Genomic DNA, 12,181 nt, shown 5'->3' with positions numbered 1-12,181 from the left:
ATATTTTTTAACATGTTTTTAACATTTGCATTAGTGTTTGCAGATACCAATATCTATTTACATCACTCTTATAATAAATACTGTAATATGCTGTAGAAAATGAGTAATAATCAGAATTTAAAACTACATACGGTGTTCAGTGATCTGTTTCCCAAACATGGGTGGACTTGCAACATCAGTTATGGTGGACGCTATCACAGAGAGAAAAGCAATTAAAAGTGAATTGTTAATGTTACATTATGCTCTGTTCCCGGCTGTACATAATAGAAGGTTAAAGCAGTTGTTCTTGCTTACTTGAACGTCTTTATTAATATTACTTTATTACTTAACATTTGAAGATGTATGTAGGTAGGGTTACTAGAGTATAATTCAAATAATCTTCATCTCAATGATGATCAGGTTTACATGAATCATGGATTGTTGTGTTCCTTAAACTTTGATCTTTCTCACGTACCAACAACTCAATTTTCATCTTTGGAGACAAGGCTGTCAAAACACATCACACATATTTCAGGTTGAATATCTATTTTCAGCAACCAAATTCACACTTCATGTCCCTACAGTTAAAAGGGATGTGTGTGCATGTGCGTGTGTGTGTATATAAGTTTGTTTACACACGCACAGGTGCATGCGTGTATTGCCGCGGTTTCCACAGCAGATGCAGCTGTCGGGCCACGTTGGACCTCGCCTATGTCACTAAGATGCTATTTTTGGGACATGTGTTGTTAGAGAGGTCAGATAAAGAAGCAAAGGCATCCATGCAAAGTGGAGGGAGAGGGTGTCGGGTGAATGGAGCTCACAGACAACAGTGGGCAAGAGTGGGCAAGCGAGCGCAGAAGTGTACTGAACAACTTTGTCAGGAAATCTGATTCAACTTCTGTTGTAATGGATGGAGACGCAGTCGACAAGGAGACGCCCGAGGTTTCAGAGGGGACAAGTCCGACTGACTCAAGTGACAACAAGCAGGTATGGGTGATTCTGGACTATTGGACATTTGAAAAGCCTTGTGGTCTTTATCCTTGCTGACAAGACTGCATGAAAATAACTTTGGCATAACTTTGGCATCACTTTTTGCAATGTGCTCAAAGTGCATGAAAATTCATAATGTACCAAGAAACGAAGATGCTACATTTCATTTCAATTATCCAGCCTTAGTATGAGTTACTAATAAGAGCTCTCGATTTGTTAGCGTGGTACGCCCCCTAGTGGTGCATGAAAAAACTACACAACACAAATTCAGTTGTATTTACCTTGCAAGTTAAATGAATGTGGAAAATGTTGCAGGAAAATTTGTTTTGGGAATGAATGGTGAATACTGGGCCTATTGTATTTGTGTGTTCTGTGCGTTTGTTTGTTTGTTTGTTTGTTTGTTTGTTTGTTTGTTTGTTTTTTATTTCATTTTTTTATGTTGATCATGATAGTGGTACTCAGACAGGACTCAGGACTCAACATTTGGGAACCTTTGCTCTATATTAGATAAAGTACAACAGCTGTAGTATGTAGTATGGCAAAATGTCAATGTTCAATTTTAGATTCTTTGTAGTAATTTATGATTTACCACTCCTACTGTGACATTATGTTTGATCAAATCATATAAGCGTTGTTTGAAAGGTTACAAAGAAGAAGAAGAACAGGTGAGATATGGTATAATACATTAAAAGGGCATTCAAAATTAATTTTGGAAGCTCAACTGTTTTTAAAACTGGGATATACTACAATTGCTCATATTCCATCAGTCCGAGATGCGGAAGAGAAAATCAATTGTCAGTTTGAATGATAAGGTTCAAATATTGCCAATAGAGACTCTAAAATAGAAAGCAACGCAATGCAAAAAAAAATTGGCAATTGATGATTTTCAACATTTGCTGTCCAACGAATAAGCATCCATACACATGATATTTTTAAATCTGAAATTAAAATAAAAAAACTAAACCTTAAATGTACTGGCTTCTGTTTGACAAAAAGAAGAAGATAAATCAGATGTACATACGTATATACTTCATCTACAATTTTAGAGCTCATTCTTGTGTGCTTATTTGAATTTCAGAATGTTCCAGAGGCAAGGCCCCCTTCAGAAGAAGCGCTGACTGTCTTGATGCATGTAAAATGTCTAAATCGAGATGCTCCCCAAATCCCAGAGTGGTGTTCCCTATCTCACGTTGCACGACTGCTCGCTGAGGGTTGCCATATCTCCAGAGGAGAGTCCTGACTAATATTAGCTGCACTTACTTCAAACGACAAACTTGAGTCTCAAATGCCAACGCAACAAATATCTCAATTAATCTTCCTTACATTATCTAGGCATCAAATGAAGATTTGTTTCTTTACTTACAAATGTTTTTTGTGTGAGTCAAGTGACTTTTTCACTTTGATTTACGAGCAGAGATTTGTGAAATGAGTACTAGATGGCAGCGGCAAAGCTCAGAGCAGCAACAGTTTGGCAGATAGGGAACAATAATTCCCCAAAAAAGGTCGTGCTTGCTTCACATTGATTATTGCCACTTCCTGATGAGGTTTACTGTGAAACTAAACGAAAAAAAATGAAAATCACACTTTGTGTATACAACCAAACCACATAACTTTGCCTTGTGAACGTCTGCTAGCTAAATTTGAGCTCACAAGGAAAAACACCGTAGACATGCTAAGGAAACTAACATCAACGGTGCTGTACTTAACGACTTCTAAACAACTTATCTTAGGAATCTTAGGCCCTGACCACTCTCAACTTCTGTGCTGTGTGCCCTGCAGACAGATGAACCAGAGCCAAACAACGACCCAGGAGGCGGCTCTCCGGAGCGGGGCACGGTGGAAGGTCAAGGGTTAATGGCAGCGGCGAGGGAGGATTCCACACAAGTGGCTGAGGAGGCTGCGGACAAACACTCACTGCAGACAACTGCTTCAAAGTCGGTTGAAGGTGACGCTGAGGACATTGGACAAGAAGATCAGAAAGACCCTGCAGAGAAAAAAAAGAGCAAAGATAGGGAGGAGGAAAAAAATAGAGATACAGGGGAGGAGAAGGTCGAGGGCAAAGACAAAGTTGAAGAAAATATAAGTAAAGACAAACGCGTTGTTAAAAAGCCAGTAAAGGCTGATGAGGCGAAAAAACATGTCAAGGAAGATCAAGCAAAAGCCAAAGAAGGGCTAAAAGATTCAGAAAAACAAGCAAAGGCCAAAAGAAACCAAAAAGAAACACCTCATGCTCTGTCCCGCCCGAGACCCACGGGTCGCTCTGGTCGAGCGTCCAAGAAGAATGACATCATCGCTAAGTTCCAACAGGGCGCACCTGAGTGAGTCATGAAACCCAGATCTGTCGGTCTGTCTGTCCAGCCGTCTGTCTAACCCGTCCGTCCGTCCGTCCGTCCGTCCGTCCATCCATCCATCCATCCATCCATCCATCCATCCATCCATCCATCCATCCATCCATCCATCCATCCATCCATCCATCCATCCATCCATCCATCCATCCATCCATCCATCCATCCACTAGAGATGCACTTTGCTACGTTTGATGTACTTCAGCACGCATCTGTTTATGGATTGTCTAGGAGGCCGATACCACGCAACTTCAAAATTCAGAAGTCATCCACAGCTTCGGCCACGGGGAGTTCCATCAAACAGAGAATGTTGCAGTGGTGCCGCAGCAAAACGCAACACTATCAGGTACTATCGGGTCGAATGACATGTTTGCAATATTTATTATTCAGTCAAGTCAAGACAGGAAGCTTTGTGTCTGTGTTTCAGGGTGTCAACGTAGAAAACTTCTCCTCATCTTGGTGTGACGGGATGGCTTTCTGTGCGTTGATCCATCGCTACTTTCCCGACGCGTTCGACTACAATGCCTTGAAACCCACTGAAAGAGAAAAGAATTTCACGCTGGCGTTCAAGACTGCAGAGTATGCATCTGCAGAATTTCAGTCTAGTTTTCTGTCAGTCTATCATACATCTATCCATCCCTCCATCCATCTGTCTGTCTGTATCTATCTGTCCACCCAACCATCCATGATTGATTTCTCTCACGCCTTTGTTCTTCTCTCTTCATGTGCCCCGCATGCCCCTCCCCACAGGTCACTGGCAGACTGCTGGCCACTGCTGGAAGTGTCTGATATGCTCATGATGGGCAACCACCCGGACCCCATGTGTGTGTTCACTTATGTCCAGGCCCTGTGCCAAAGCCTCTCCAAAATTGAGAAAGAGAAGAAAGAGAAAGAGGAGAAAGAGAAAGAGAAAGAGGAGAAAGTCAATGCAGATGAAGGAAAGGATGGAAAGGGAGAGGATGACGCTAAAAAGCATGCTGAGAACGGGACACTGAGGAGTGACCAGGAGTCAAGTAGAAATAGTTCAGAAACAACTGGAGAGGAAGAAGAGGCACCAAAGAGCTGTGAGACAAAGGGAGATGGAGCGGTGCTTTTGGAGGCAGAGTCCTAGAAAAGAAATGACACCAAAAATATTTCTCTTCAAGGGAATTGCCAGTCTTAGATTGTTGTTGGTTTGACACTTATACAAGCTATCTTGTGTGTATTTTTGTATGAGCTGATGTTTTATCCCTGTGCACATGAAGTAGCCGCCTTTAAATTATAATCATTGTGTATTCTAAAAAATAAATCCAAAAATCAATATTTTAATGCTAATGACTCAAAGAGTTGGAGCTTGAGGGAATGGATGAACAACACTGTGATGGACAAGGAAGAATGAATATAATCACAGTTGTGTGAATGAAGTTTTGAAGATATTTTATAGTACTATTTGATTCTAGGGTTTTTCCTGAAAAATATGTTATGTCGTCACATCACAGAGGCGTAAAATACATATTTGCATTTTTAAAATTTAGTAATTGGAATAATATAATTTAGCGGTCGAAGTATTTGTATATTTTCAAAGTCAAAGTCAAAGTCAGCTTTATTGTCAATCCCTTCATATGTCAAGACACAAAGAAACCGAAATTCCGTTTCCTCCATCCCACGGTGACGAGACATACAAGTAGGCGACACAAAACAAAAACAAGAAGGCACAAACCATAAATAATAAATAATAAATAATAAATAAAATAAAATGAGCGATGAATAAATAATTTTGCATATTTATTTATTTCTTTTGTATTAAGATTTCACTTATGAATTATGTCCCGAACGGCCCCTGATATGTAGAGATCATTCACATCCAGAGGATGGCGGTAATGCACTATAGTCCGCGTTCGCCGTTAAATGACAGAGAAAGAAAAAGTGGCGGCTGTAGCCAAAGCATTACGGTAATGAGCGTCGTATACCGGAAGTGCTATTGTATTTAGCACGGCTAATCGAACAGCTGTAGCGTTACGTTTCCCCCCTTCGGACTGATTTTTCTACCGGCACCGACCTGACTCATGTCAACAAACATGCCGACGGAGAATTTGAATCTCGAGTCGCAGCTTTTATCCATCATGGACGTGCTGGTGAAAGCGGCAGTGCTGGAAATAAGCCAGCTATTCTCGGAGAGCTCAGCGTCCCTGCGGCTCTATCTCAACCAGAACTTGAGGGACAACGAGAGCCTGAGGATGAGGATGAAGGCGATGAGGAGCGAGATCTTCTCCCTCCGCTTGCAGACCAGGAACAATCGGCCGTCCAGCCGCTTCTCAACATTCAGAGCAAATCTGACCAAAGCCCGATGCAAAACACCAGGTAACCAACCGAGCCACAAAAAGTTTCACTCTCATAATGTAGGTGTGTTAAATTTCGTTCAATTTAATGTTAATGTTGTAAAATTAATGAAACCGACATTATTAGACAGATCTTTCATCAACGTTTTTTGTGACAGAGTTTAAGAAGGTTAAGGAAACATAAATATTAGTATGCAACTCTTTATTGCCATAAATCTCAGCAAACGTTTTCATTTTCAAATTATCACTTGTACAACCTTCCTAGGAAATGCCAATGTTGTTTGGAGTATGTTGAACTGAGTTCACTGCCACTGTACATCGCTCATAAAAGAAATTAAATTTTCAGTGAAATAATATATTGCATGTACAGTGAGACAAAAAAGTATATAGTCAGCCACCAATTGTGCAAGTTCTCCCACTTCCAAGATGAGAGATGGCTGTAATTTTCATCATATGTACACTTCAACTCTGAGAGACGAAAGAGTGCCAGACGTGTCCCCCTGCTTAAGCCAGTACATGACCAGGCCTGTCTGAAGTTTGCTAGAGAGCATTTAAATGATCCAAAGAGGATTGGGAGAATGTCAAACTTCAGACGGGCCTGGACATGTACTGGCTTAAGCAGGGGGACAGTCTGTCCTTCTGTCTCTCTGTCCGTCCTTATGGATTGCGTGCTATTTCAGCTCAATGTTCTGAACTCTTGTTTTGCTGCATATTTTTTATTGGGTTGGTTCATGCTGCCTAAAGGTGTTTGGCTGTAACTTTTAGGTGCCTGAGTCAACCAGGTTAATGATTTCCCCGACCCTGTGAGTCCTCTGGCTAACTAACAGGACACAAGGCGAGTTAGCAGACACAGATGATGTGCTTCACGGACTCAAGTTAGCAGACTCATCGAAAACACCGTGGACTCGTGATTTGGTTCACTGACTTAAATTGGCTTACTCGGATGATTTGGTTCACTGACTCGAGTAAGTGCAATAACTGGAAACATAGCCGACATGATTTGCTTCACTGATCTCTCAAGTAACACATTTAATATTAGAGTCAATGTGTTTTATATATAATGGATGGATAGTTTATATGCTGTGTAAATGACATTAGGGCCCAAGCACCGAGCAGTATGATTCAATTATTTCATTCGATTACTCGAGTAATGGAATGGAATAAACGATAGGCTAATGGTTTCTGACGAGATTTGTTTGCGATATCCCTAATCCATTTATTGTAACAGAGCTATATCTTCTTAGTCTATATTTCCATAGTCTCATTTCATCACGTTGATCATACTGTTACATTTCATACACAATTTTGCATTGCATTTGTAGTTATCCTAAAGCCTCCAGCAAGCCAACAAACTTCTTCCATCTCTGTGCCCCTGGCGACTGAAACGTCCCCTCCAGATGCAAAAGAGGTATATTTTCTTTGCATGTCCTGCAGCAACAAATGCAATGTTTTGTTTTGAACATGCATTTGCTTTATTGCTAGCATGCAGTTCAAGAGATCCCAGATGTCATCCTGATTAAAGATGAAGAGGACGCTGGAGGATGCGAGTCAAGTGAAAGTAAGTCGGATGTGCGTGGTCATATTCTCTGGCAGCATACGTTGCTCAAAGCCATATTTATTATATGTATTGCGACACGGCACTTAATAATACTTGATTAGCAATAATTGACTAGACCATGAATCTAGGCTTTCAACGTTTTACCAACAGGGTAGTATCGTCAATTCCAGTACCAGTTTTCACTCTCAACTCTGTTTAATTTTCACTCCCTGTAGGTATAATAGGCACACATAGTTAGACAGGAGACGTGTAAGTGTCCTTGCGGGTTTCTGCTATTTTAGCTCAATCTACAAAGGATGCTGACTTTTTTGTAGTTCCACTTTATATACTGTATGCAGATAAGAAAAAAATCACATATTAAGATATATGTTGCCAGATTTTAATAAATAGTTACAAAATTGCATGTTGATAATCCTCAAGAGTCCTTCTTGTGTGAGAGGTTCCATACTGCCACGCTGCACTGCATTTTTAATCGGGCATAAAAAAAGTGGGTAAATGCAGTCACAGCCACTATTCAGTTGCAGAGTGCAAACAAAGTGAACATCTCACTCAGTCTGCTTGGCAAGTGAGCAAGAAATGCATTGGAGCTTAATGGAACGGTTGAGTCTCCTATGCAAGATGGGCTGTGCCTGTGCATTAGTAGCAGGACATAAGCGTGTTTAAGACTAATACATTATGGTTAGAGGAGAAAACAGTATGTTGCCTCTATCAGTCGAAATTTAGCCTGCATCTGCTGCAAAAAACAAAACATTTGAGTCAATAAATAAATATTCATCAAATCAAATAACCCCACCCGTGGTTTATAGTTTCCTGTAGCTGCCACAAGATGGCGGTAAGGCATCGTTTGGCCTCTCTAATCAATGCTCACACCCTGAATTCACCAGTTATTTGGGGTCAAGTTGACACTTAAGTGAAACTTAAGGAAAGTCCTTGTTTCCGTCCGTCTCTCTGATATTTTATTGTCGGTGAGGGTGATGGTGCATGAGAACTCAGACACTTCTTGGTAGCCATTGTAGTGTTTTGTACTGTCACCTTACATGCAACGTTTTAGTCACATTCTCATTATTGTCAAAGCGCTTCTCCTCTCCCGTGTCTGCTTATGGGTTAGCAGGTTTTCGACAATATCAGTGAATGCCTATATTTTGTTTGTCCACGATGGATGGCTGTGCTTGTTTAGTGACGTATTTTGCATTTTCAGGTCAGGACGTCTTCTTAAATCCCTCTGCACAGAATGAGGTTGCCACCGGTGCACAAAACATAGAGCCCTCGGGATCTTCCCTGACAGTCAGGAACAAGGAGCTGAGAATCATTAGCGTTCACGGACGAGGAGAAGGACCTCTCCAGGACGAGATTGAAAGCCTCTTTGCTGCCACCGATCAGCAAGCTTTTCATTCTCAGGACCTTACAGTCAGCCATGATGGTTTCCTGAATGAGGTCCCAAGTGCCAGTGACAACAGAGCCCCTTTGAGAAATAGCCAGGTGGACAGAATCCTCTCCTCTCAGGCGACCATATTAAGAACAGCCGACAGTGACGGAGGACATCCCAGTTACATGGACCAGTTCCCCCAGCAGATGAATCCCGTTTTCCCATCTCACACAGTCAGCAAATCTTTTGATTGCAACTTGTGTGGCATGTCCTTCCCCGCTCGCGAAGACCTGATGGCGCACCGGGCCACTCACATTTCCTGCATCATGTGCGGCAAGTCCTTCGCCAACAAGACCACGCTGACCATCCACATGCGGATACACACTGGAGAGAAGCCGTATGCCTGCACGCTTTGCGGGAAGCGCTTCACCCAGAACGGCAGCCTGAAGATCCACTTGAGGACTCACTCCGGGGAGAAGCCGTACACCTGCTCGCAGTGCACGGCCAGCTTCAACAATCCCAGCAACCTCCGGAGGCACATGATGACACACAACTCTAACGGACCGCTCTGACCTTGATTTGTGGAAAATTATTATTTAGAGCGCAGTGAAAAAGGATTTGCTTCCTTCCTAATTTCCACAAAGATAACCCGCCTATATTAAAATTTGATTCTAAATAGTGCTTGTTAATTATAATGGAAGAAAAAAATAAAAAACCTAACCAGTTTTCTGTTACCAGTACAGCAATTCCTTAGACGTTAATAATAATAATTCATTTAATTTATATAGTGCTTTTCAATGACCCAAAGACGCTTTACAGGGAATAAAAATGGGTGGGGACGTTGGGTGGGGGAGAGACAATAGGATATAGTTAATAACAGGACATCGGTCAGCAGTGCGAAGGAGATGGATGGAGGAGCAGGAGGGGCGGGAGCGGAGGTTGGCAGTACGGGAGGTGGGGGTGACGGGGGGTTGGGTAACTTTATGACCCCTAGATGAGTCATCATTGTGCTCTACAGGTACTTTCAGTTAGCCGGCCACTCCTGGCAAAGTGCATTTAAAAGGTTATCTTTGTCTGATCTATGCCTTTGTTTAATGAGGTTAAACATCACAATGGAGAATCTATGCAAAAAAAAAATAAAAAATAGCGGGCGCAAATGCTTTTTTATTGCACTGTACTTTAATACGGCACTGTGTTCCTCTTCGTGTTTTGTAAACGTAACTTTTGTTTCAAATGTGGGTTAGAACTGAGATCAAACATTACATGATAACACCAGCATTACCGAATAAACCACAAACCTGATGTACTGCAGAGAAACAGGTTTTTAGGCTGAAAAATGACCAAAAAACAGCCAATAATATCTCTTATGATTGCATCAACCTTTTGATGCTACTGTATTTACCTTACCATGATTGAATCTTGTATTGCTACAATATTGTGCACAAGTGAAAACGTGTAACAGTTTATTAACAAATTTGCTCAATTGTCCAATTCAGAGACACTCCGACGTCATTGTTACCTCTGCGCTGTGTTTAGGTTGTAGATTATTTTGTAATTTGTTTTCATTTGCATGGCATTTTCATACATTTTGTTAGACTGAATTCAGATTTAAATGCAACATTTGCTTTCTGTCCAGTCTGGTTTTGCAGTTTTAAAATGTATAAATGCTAAATGCTTTAATTTTAAGCAAGAAAGTTAAATTGCTTCACCAGTTTGTGGCACAGGTGACAAAGAGCATTGGGGGTTTGTTTAATGGAGTTATTTGTGTGTTTTAACTACCTCTGCTGTTGTTGTTGAACTTTTTGTACTTTTGTACTGTTTTTTTCTGTAGTTCCTATTGGACCAGTAATATTGTAGCTCTTTTGGTTTAACATAAAACACTTTTCAGCCTTATCTAGAATATTGTGACTCATGCTTGCACTCTATGGTGGGCAAAGTATGGCCAAGGGCATCATACGTGCTGCTCCATTTCTGGGGGTTTTTTGTTTGTTTTTTTCAGTTTTGGTCCAATGAGCATTTCCTCTGAGACCACTGAGATATTTCTTCATGAAATGTATATTTTTACTATATTATTATATTTATGACCTAAACAATTTAAAATTAACATTTTTGTCAAATAACTGTCTTTAACTGAGTCTGATTCAGTTAATTAGAAAAAATAATTATTTTCTTCATTATAATTGTTTAATTTAATATGTCAAACATGCCAAAATAAATTTATATTGAAAATAAGAGTTTTCTTTAAAGTTTGTTTTTTTACATAAACATTTGAACTTTTGCCATCTACAAATGACCTGGGCCATCTGCCCTTTTTTTTTTTTTCTTTCTTTAATTGAAACGTGGCCATTCAGTCCAGACGTTTGCCTGCACTGATGCAATGTACAGTACTTCCTGAAACAGGGAAATTCCTTGCATGGTGTTCCTCTTTCCACCCTGTGATTTTTTTTTTTCTAGGAGTGGGGGTGTTATCTTTGAAGAAAAAAAACCCTTAAATCCTGAAAAATCCCAACACGAACCATTAACTCCAATTAAATTTCATTGTAAATGCCACGCATGATATTTTCAAAGTGATGAGCAGCAGATTAGTTCTCTTGATTGTACCACAGCAGATGGCTCTTGTATTGTTTAAGTTTGTGGCACTTTTTTGTGTGGCTGTGGAATGTCATGTGTGTATTTCCACAAGCGTCGCGCTTCCTCCCAGGCTATTGTTCTTGGGCAATCACTGAAATGACATCAGTATGAGTTCATGTTGACGAGAAGTGGGAGGAGAGAAGGGAGGCGGCCCTCTTTTTTTCCTGCTGAGACAGCCTTTAAATCCCAAATTACTCATTCAAAATCCGAGTAATAAAACGATGCTGTTCATGGCTACTACGGAAAGCCGCTTGAGTATATTTTCCATGGCCTTGTTTTAGGATCACAATTTGGTACGCTCTTTCTCCTTGTCCTCACGAGCATGCACATAAGCGGCACGGTTGCAGACTGTTTTGCATGTTCACCTCATAGTTCGGAGGTTTGGAGTTTGATTCTGACTTTACCTTTCCTCTGTGAAGTTTGCATGTTCTCCGCATGCCAGCATTGGTTTCCTTTCGGGTGCTCCGGTTTCCTCCCACATTTCAAAACATGCATGATAGGCCAATTGACCACCCCAAATTTTCCTAGATGTGATTGTAAGTGTGAAGGGCTGTTCATCCGTGTGAGCTCTGCGATTGGCTGACGACCAATTCAAGGTGTAGCCCGCCTGCTGTCCGTAAACTGCTGGGAAAGGAGAAGTGGTTCGGAAGATGAAAGAAAGAAGCACACATTTGTCAAGTGCACAGTTGTGCCACTAGTAACAAGTAGCTGTGGTTCTGGAGGGCCACTATCCTGCATGGTTTGGATCTTTCCCCTCTTCTAACGGCTGATTCAAATGAGCAGCTCATCTGTAAACTCTGAAAGAGCCTGATAATGATCCTGATTATTTGAATCGAGTGTGTTGAAGCAGGGAAATATCGGAATCATGCAGAACAATAGCCCTCGAGGACCAGCTATAGACAACTCTGTACTAGTAAGATCAAAAAAGTATTTGGAGCATTTGTTGGAGCATTTATTTGCAAGGGCCTTGTACAACAAAAACTACACAGGCCTT

General features: G+C 41.0%; 2 protein-coding genes across 3 annotated transcripts; both read left to right on the top strand.

Moving 5' to 3' along the window:
* Positions 1-692: 692 nt before the first annotated feature.
* Positions 693-4,739, top strand: smtnl1 (smoothelin-like 1). Of its 2 annotated transcripts, XM_037262371.1 has the most exons (6): positions 693-966; positions 2,048-2,101; positions 2,749-3,287; positions 3,546-3,660; positions 3,742-3,893; positions 4,065-4,739. In XM_037262371.1, the coding sequence occupies exons 1-6, from the start codon at positions 790-792 to the stop codon at positions 4,423-4,425; spliced, it is 1,398 nt and encodes a 465-aa protein (XP_037118266.1). In that variant the 5' UTR covers positions 693-789; the 3' UTR covers positions 4,426-4,739. The 2 variants fall into 2 exon arrangements, with proteins under 2 accessions (XP_037118266.1, XP_037118267.1); XM_037262372.1 differs by lacking the exon at positions 2,048-2,101 and having other exon boundaries at positions 697-966.
* A 511-nt stretch (positions 4,740-5,250) lies between these two features.
* LOC119129271 (zinc finger protein 544-like) lies at positions 5,251-9,288 on the top strand. The gene is made up of 4 exons (XM_037262412.1): positions 5,251-5,654; positions 6,955-7,040; positions 7,115-7,190; positions 8,389-9,288. The coding sequence occupies exons 1-4, from the start codon at positions 5,360-5,362 to the stop codon at positions 9,126-9,128; spliced, it is 1,197 nt and encodes a 398-aa protein (XP_037118307.1). The 5' UTR covers positions 5,251-5,359; the 3' UTR covers positions 9,129-9,288.
* The last annotated feature ends 2,893 nt before the right edge of the window (positions 9,289-12,181 follow it).

This window comes from Syngnathus acus, chromosome 10, assembly GCF_901709675.1.
Source record: "Syngnathus acus chromosome 10, fSynAcu1.2, whole genome shotgun sequence".
Taxonomy (NCBI): domain Eukaryota; kingdom Metazoa; phylum Chordata; class Actinopteri; order Syngnathiformes; family Syngnathidae; genus Syngnathus; species Syngnathus acus.
Note: the sequence above shows the minus strand (reverse complement) of the source record. Positions and strands in the feature narration are given on the sequence as shown.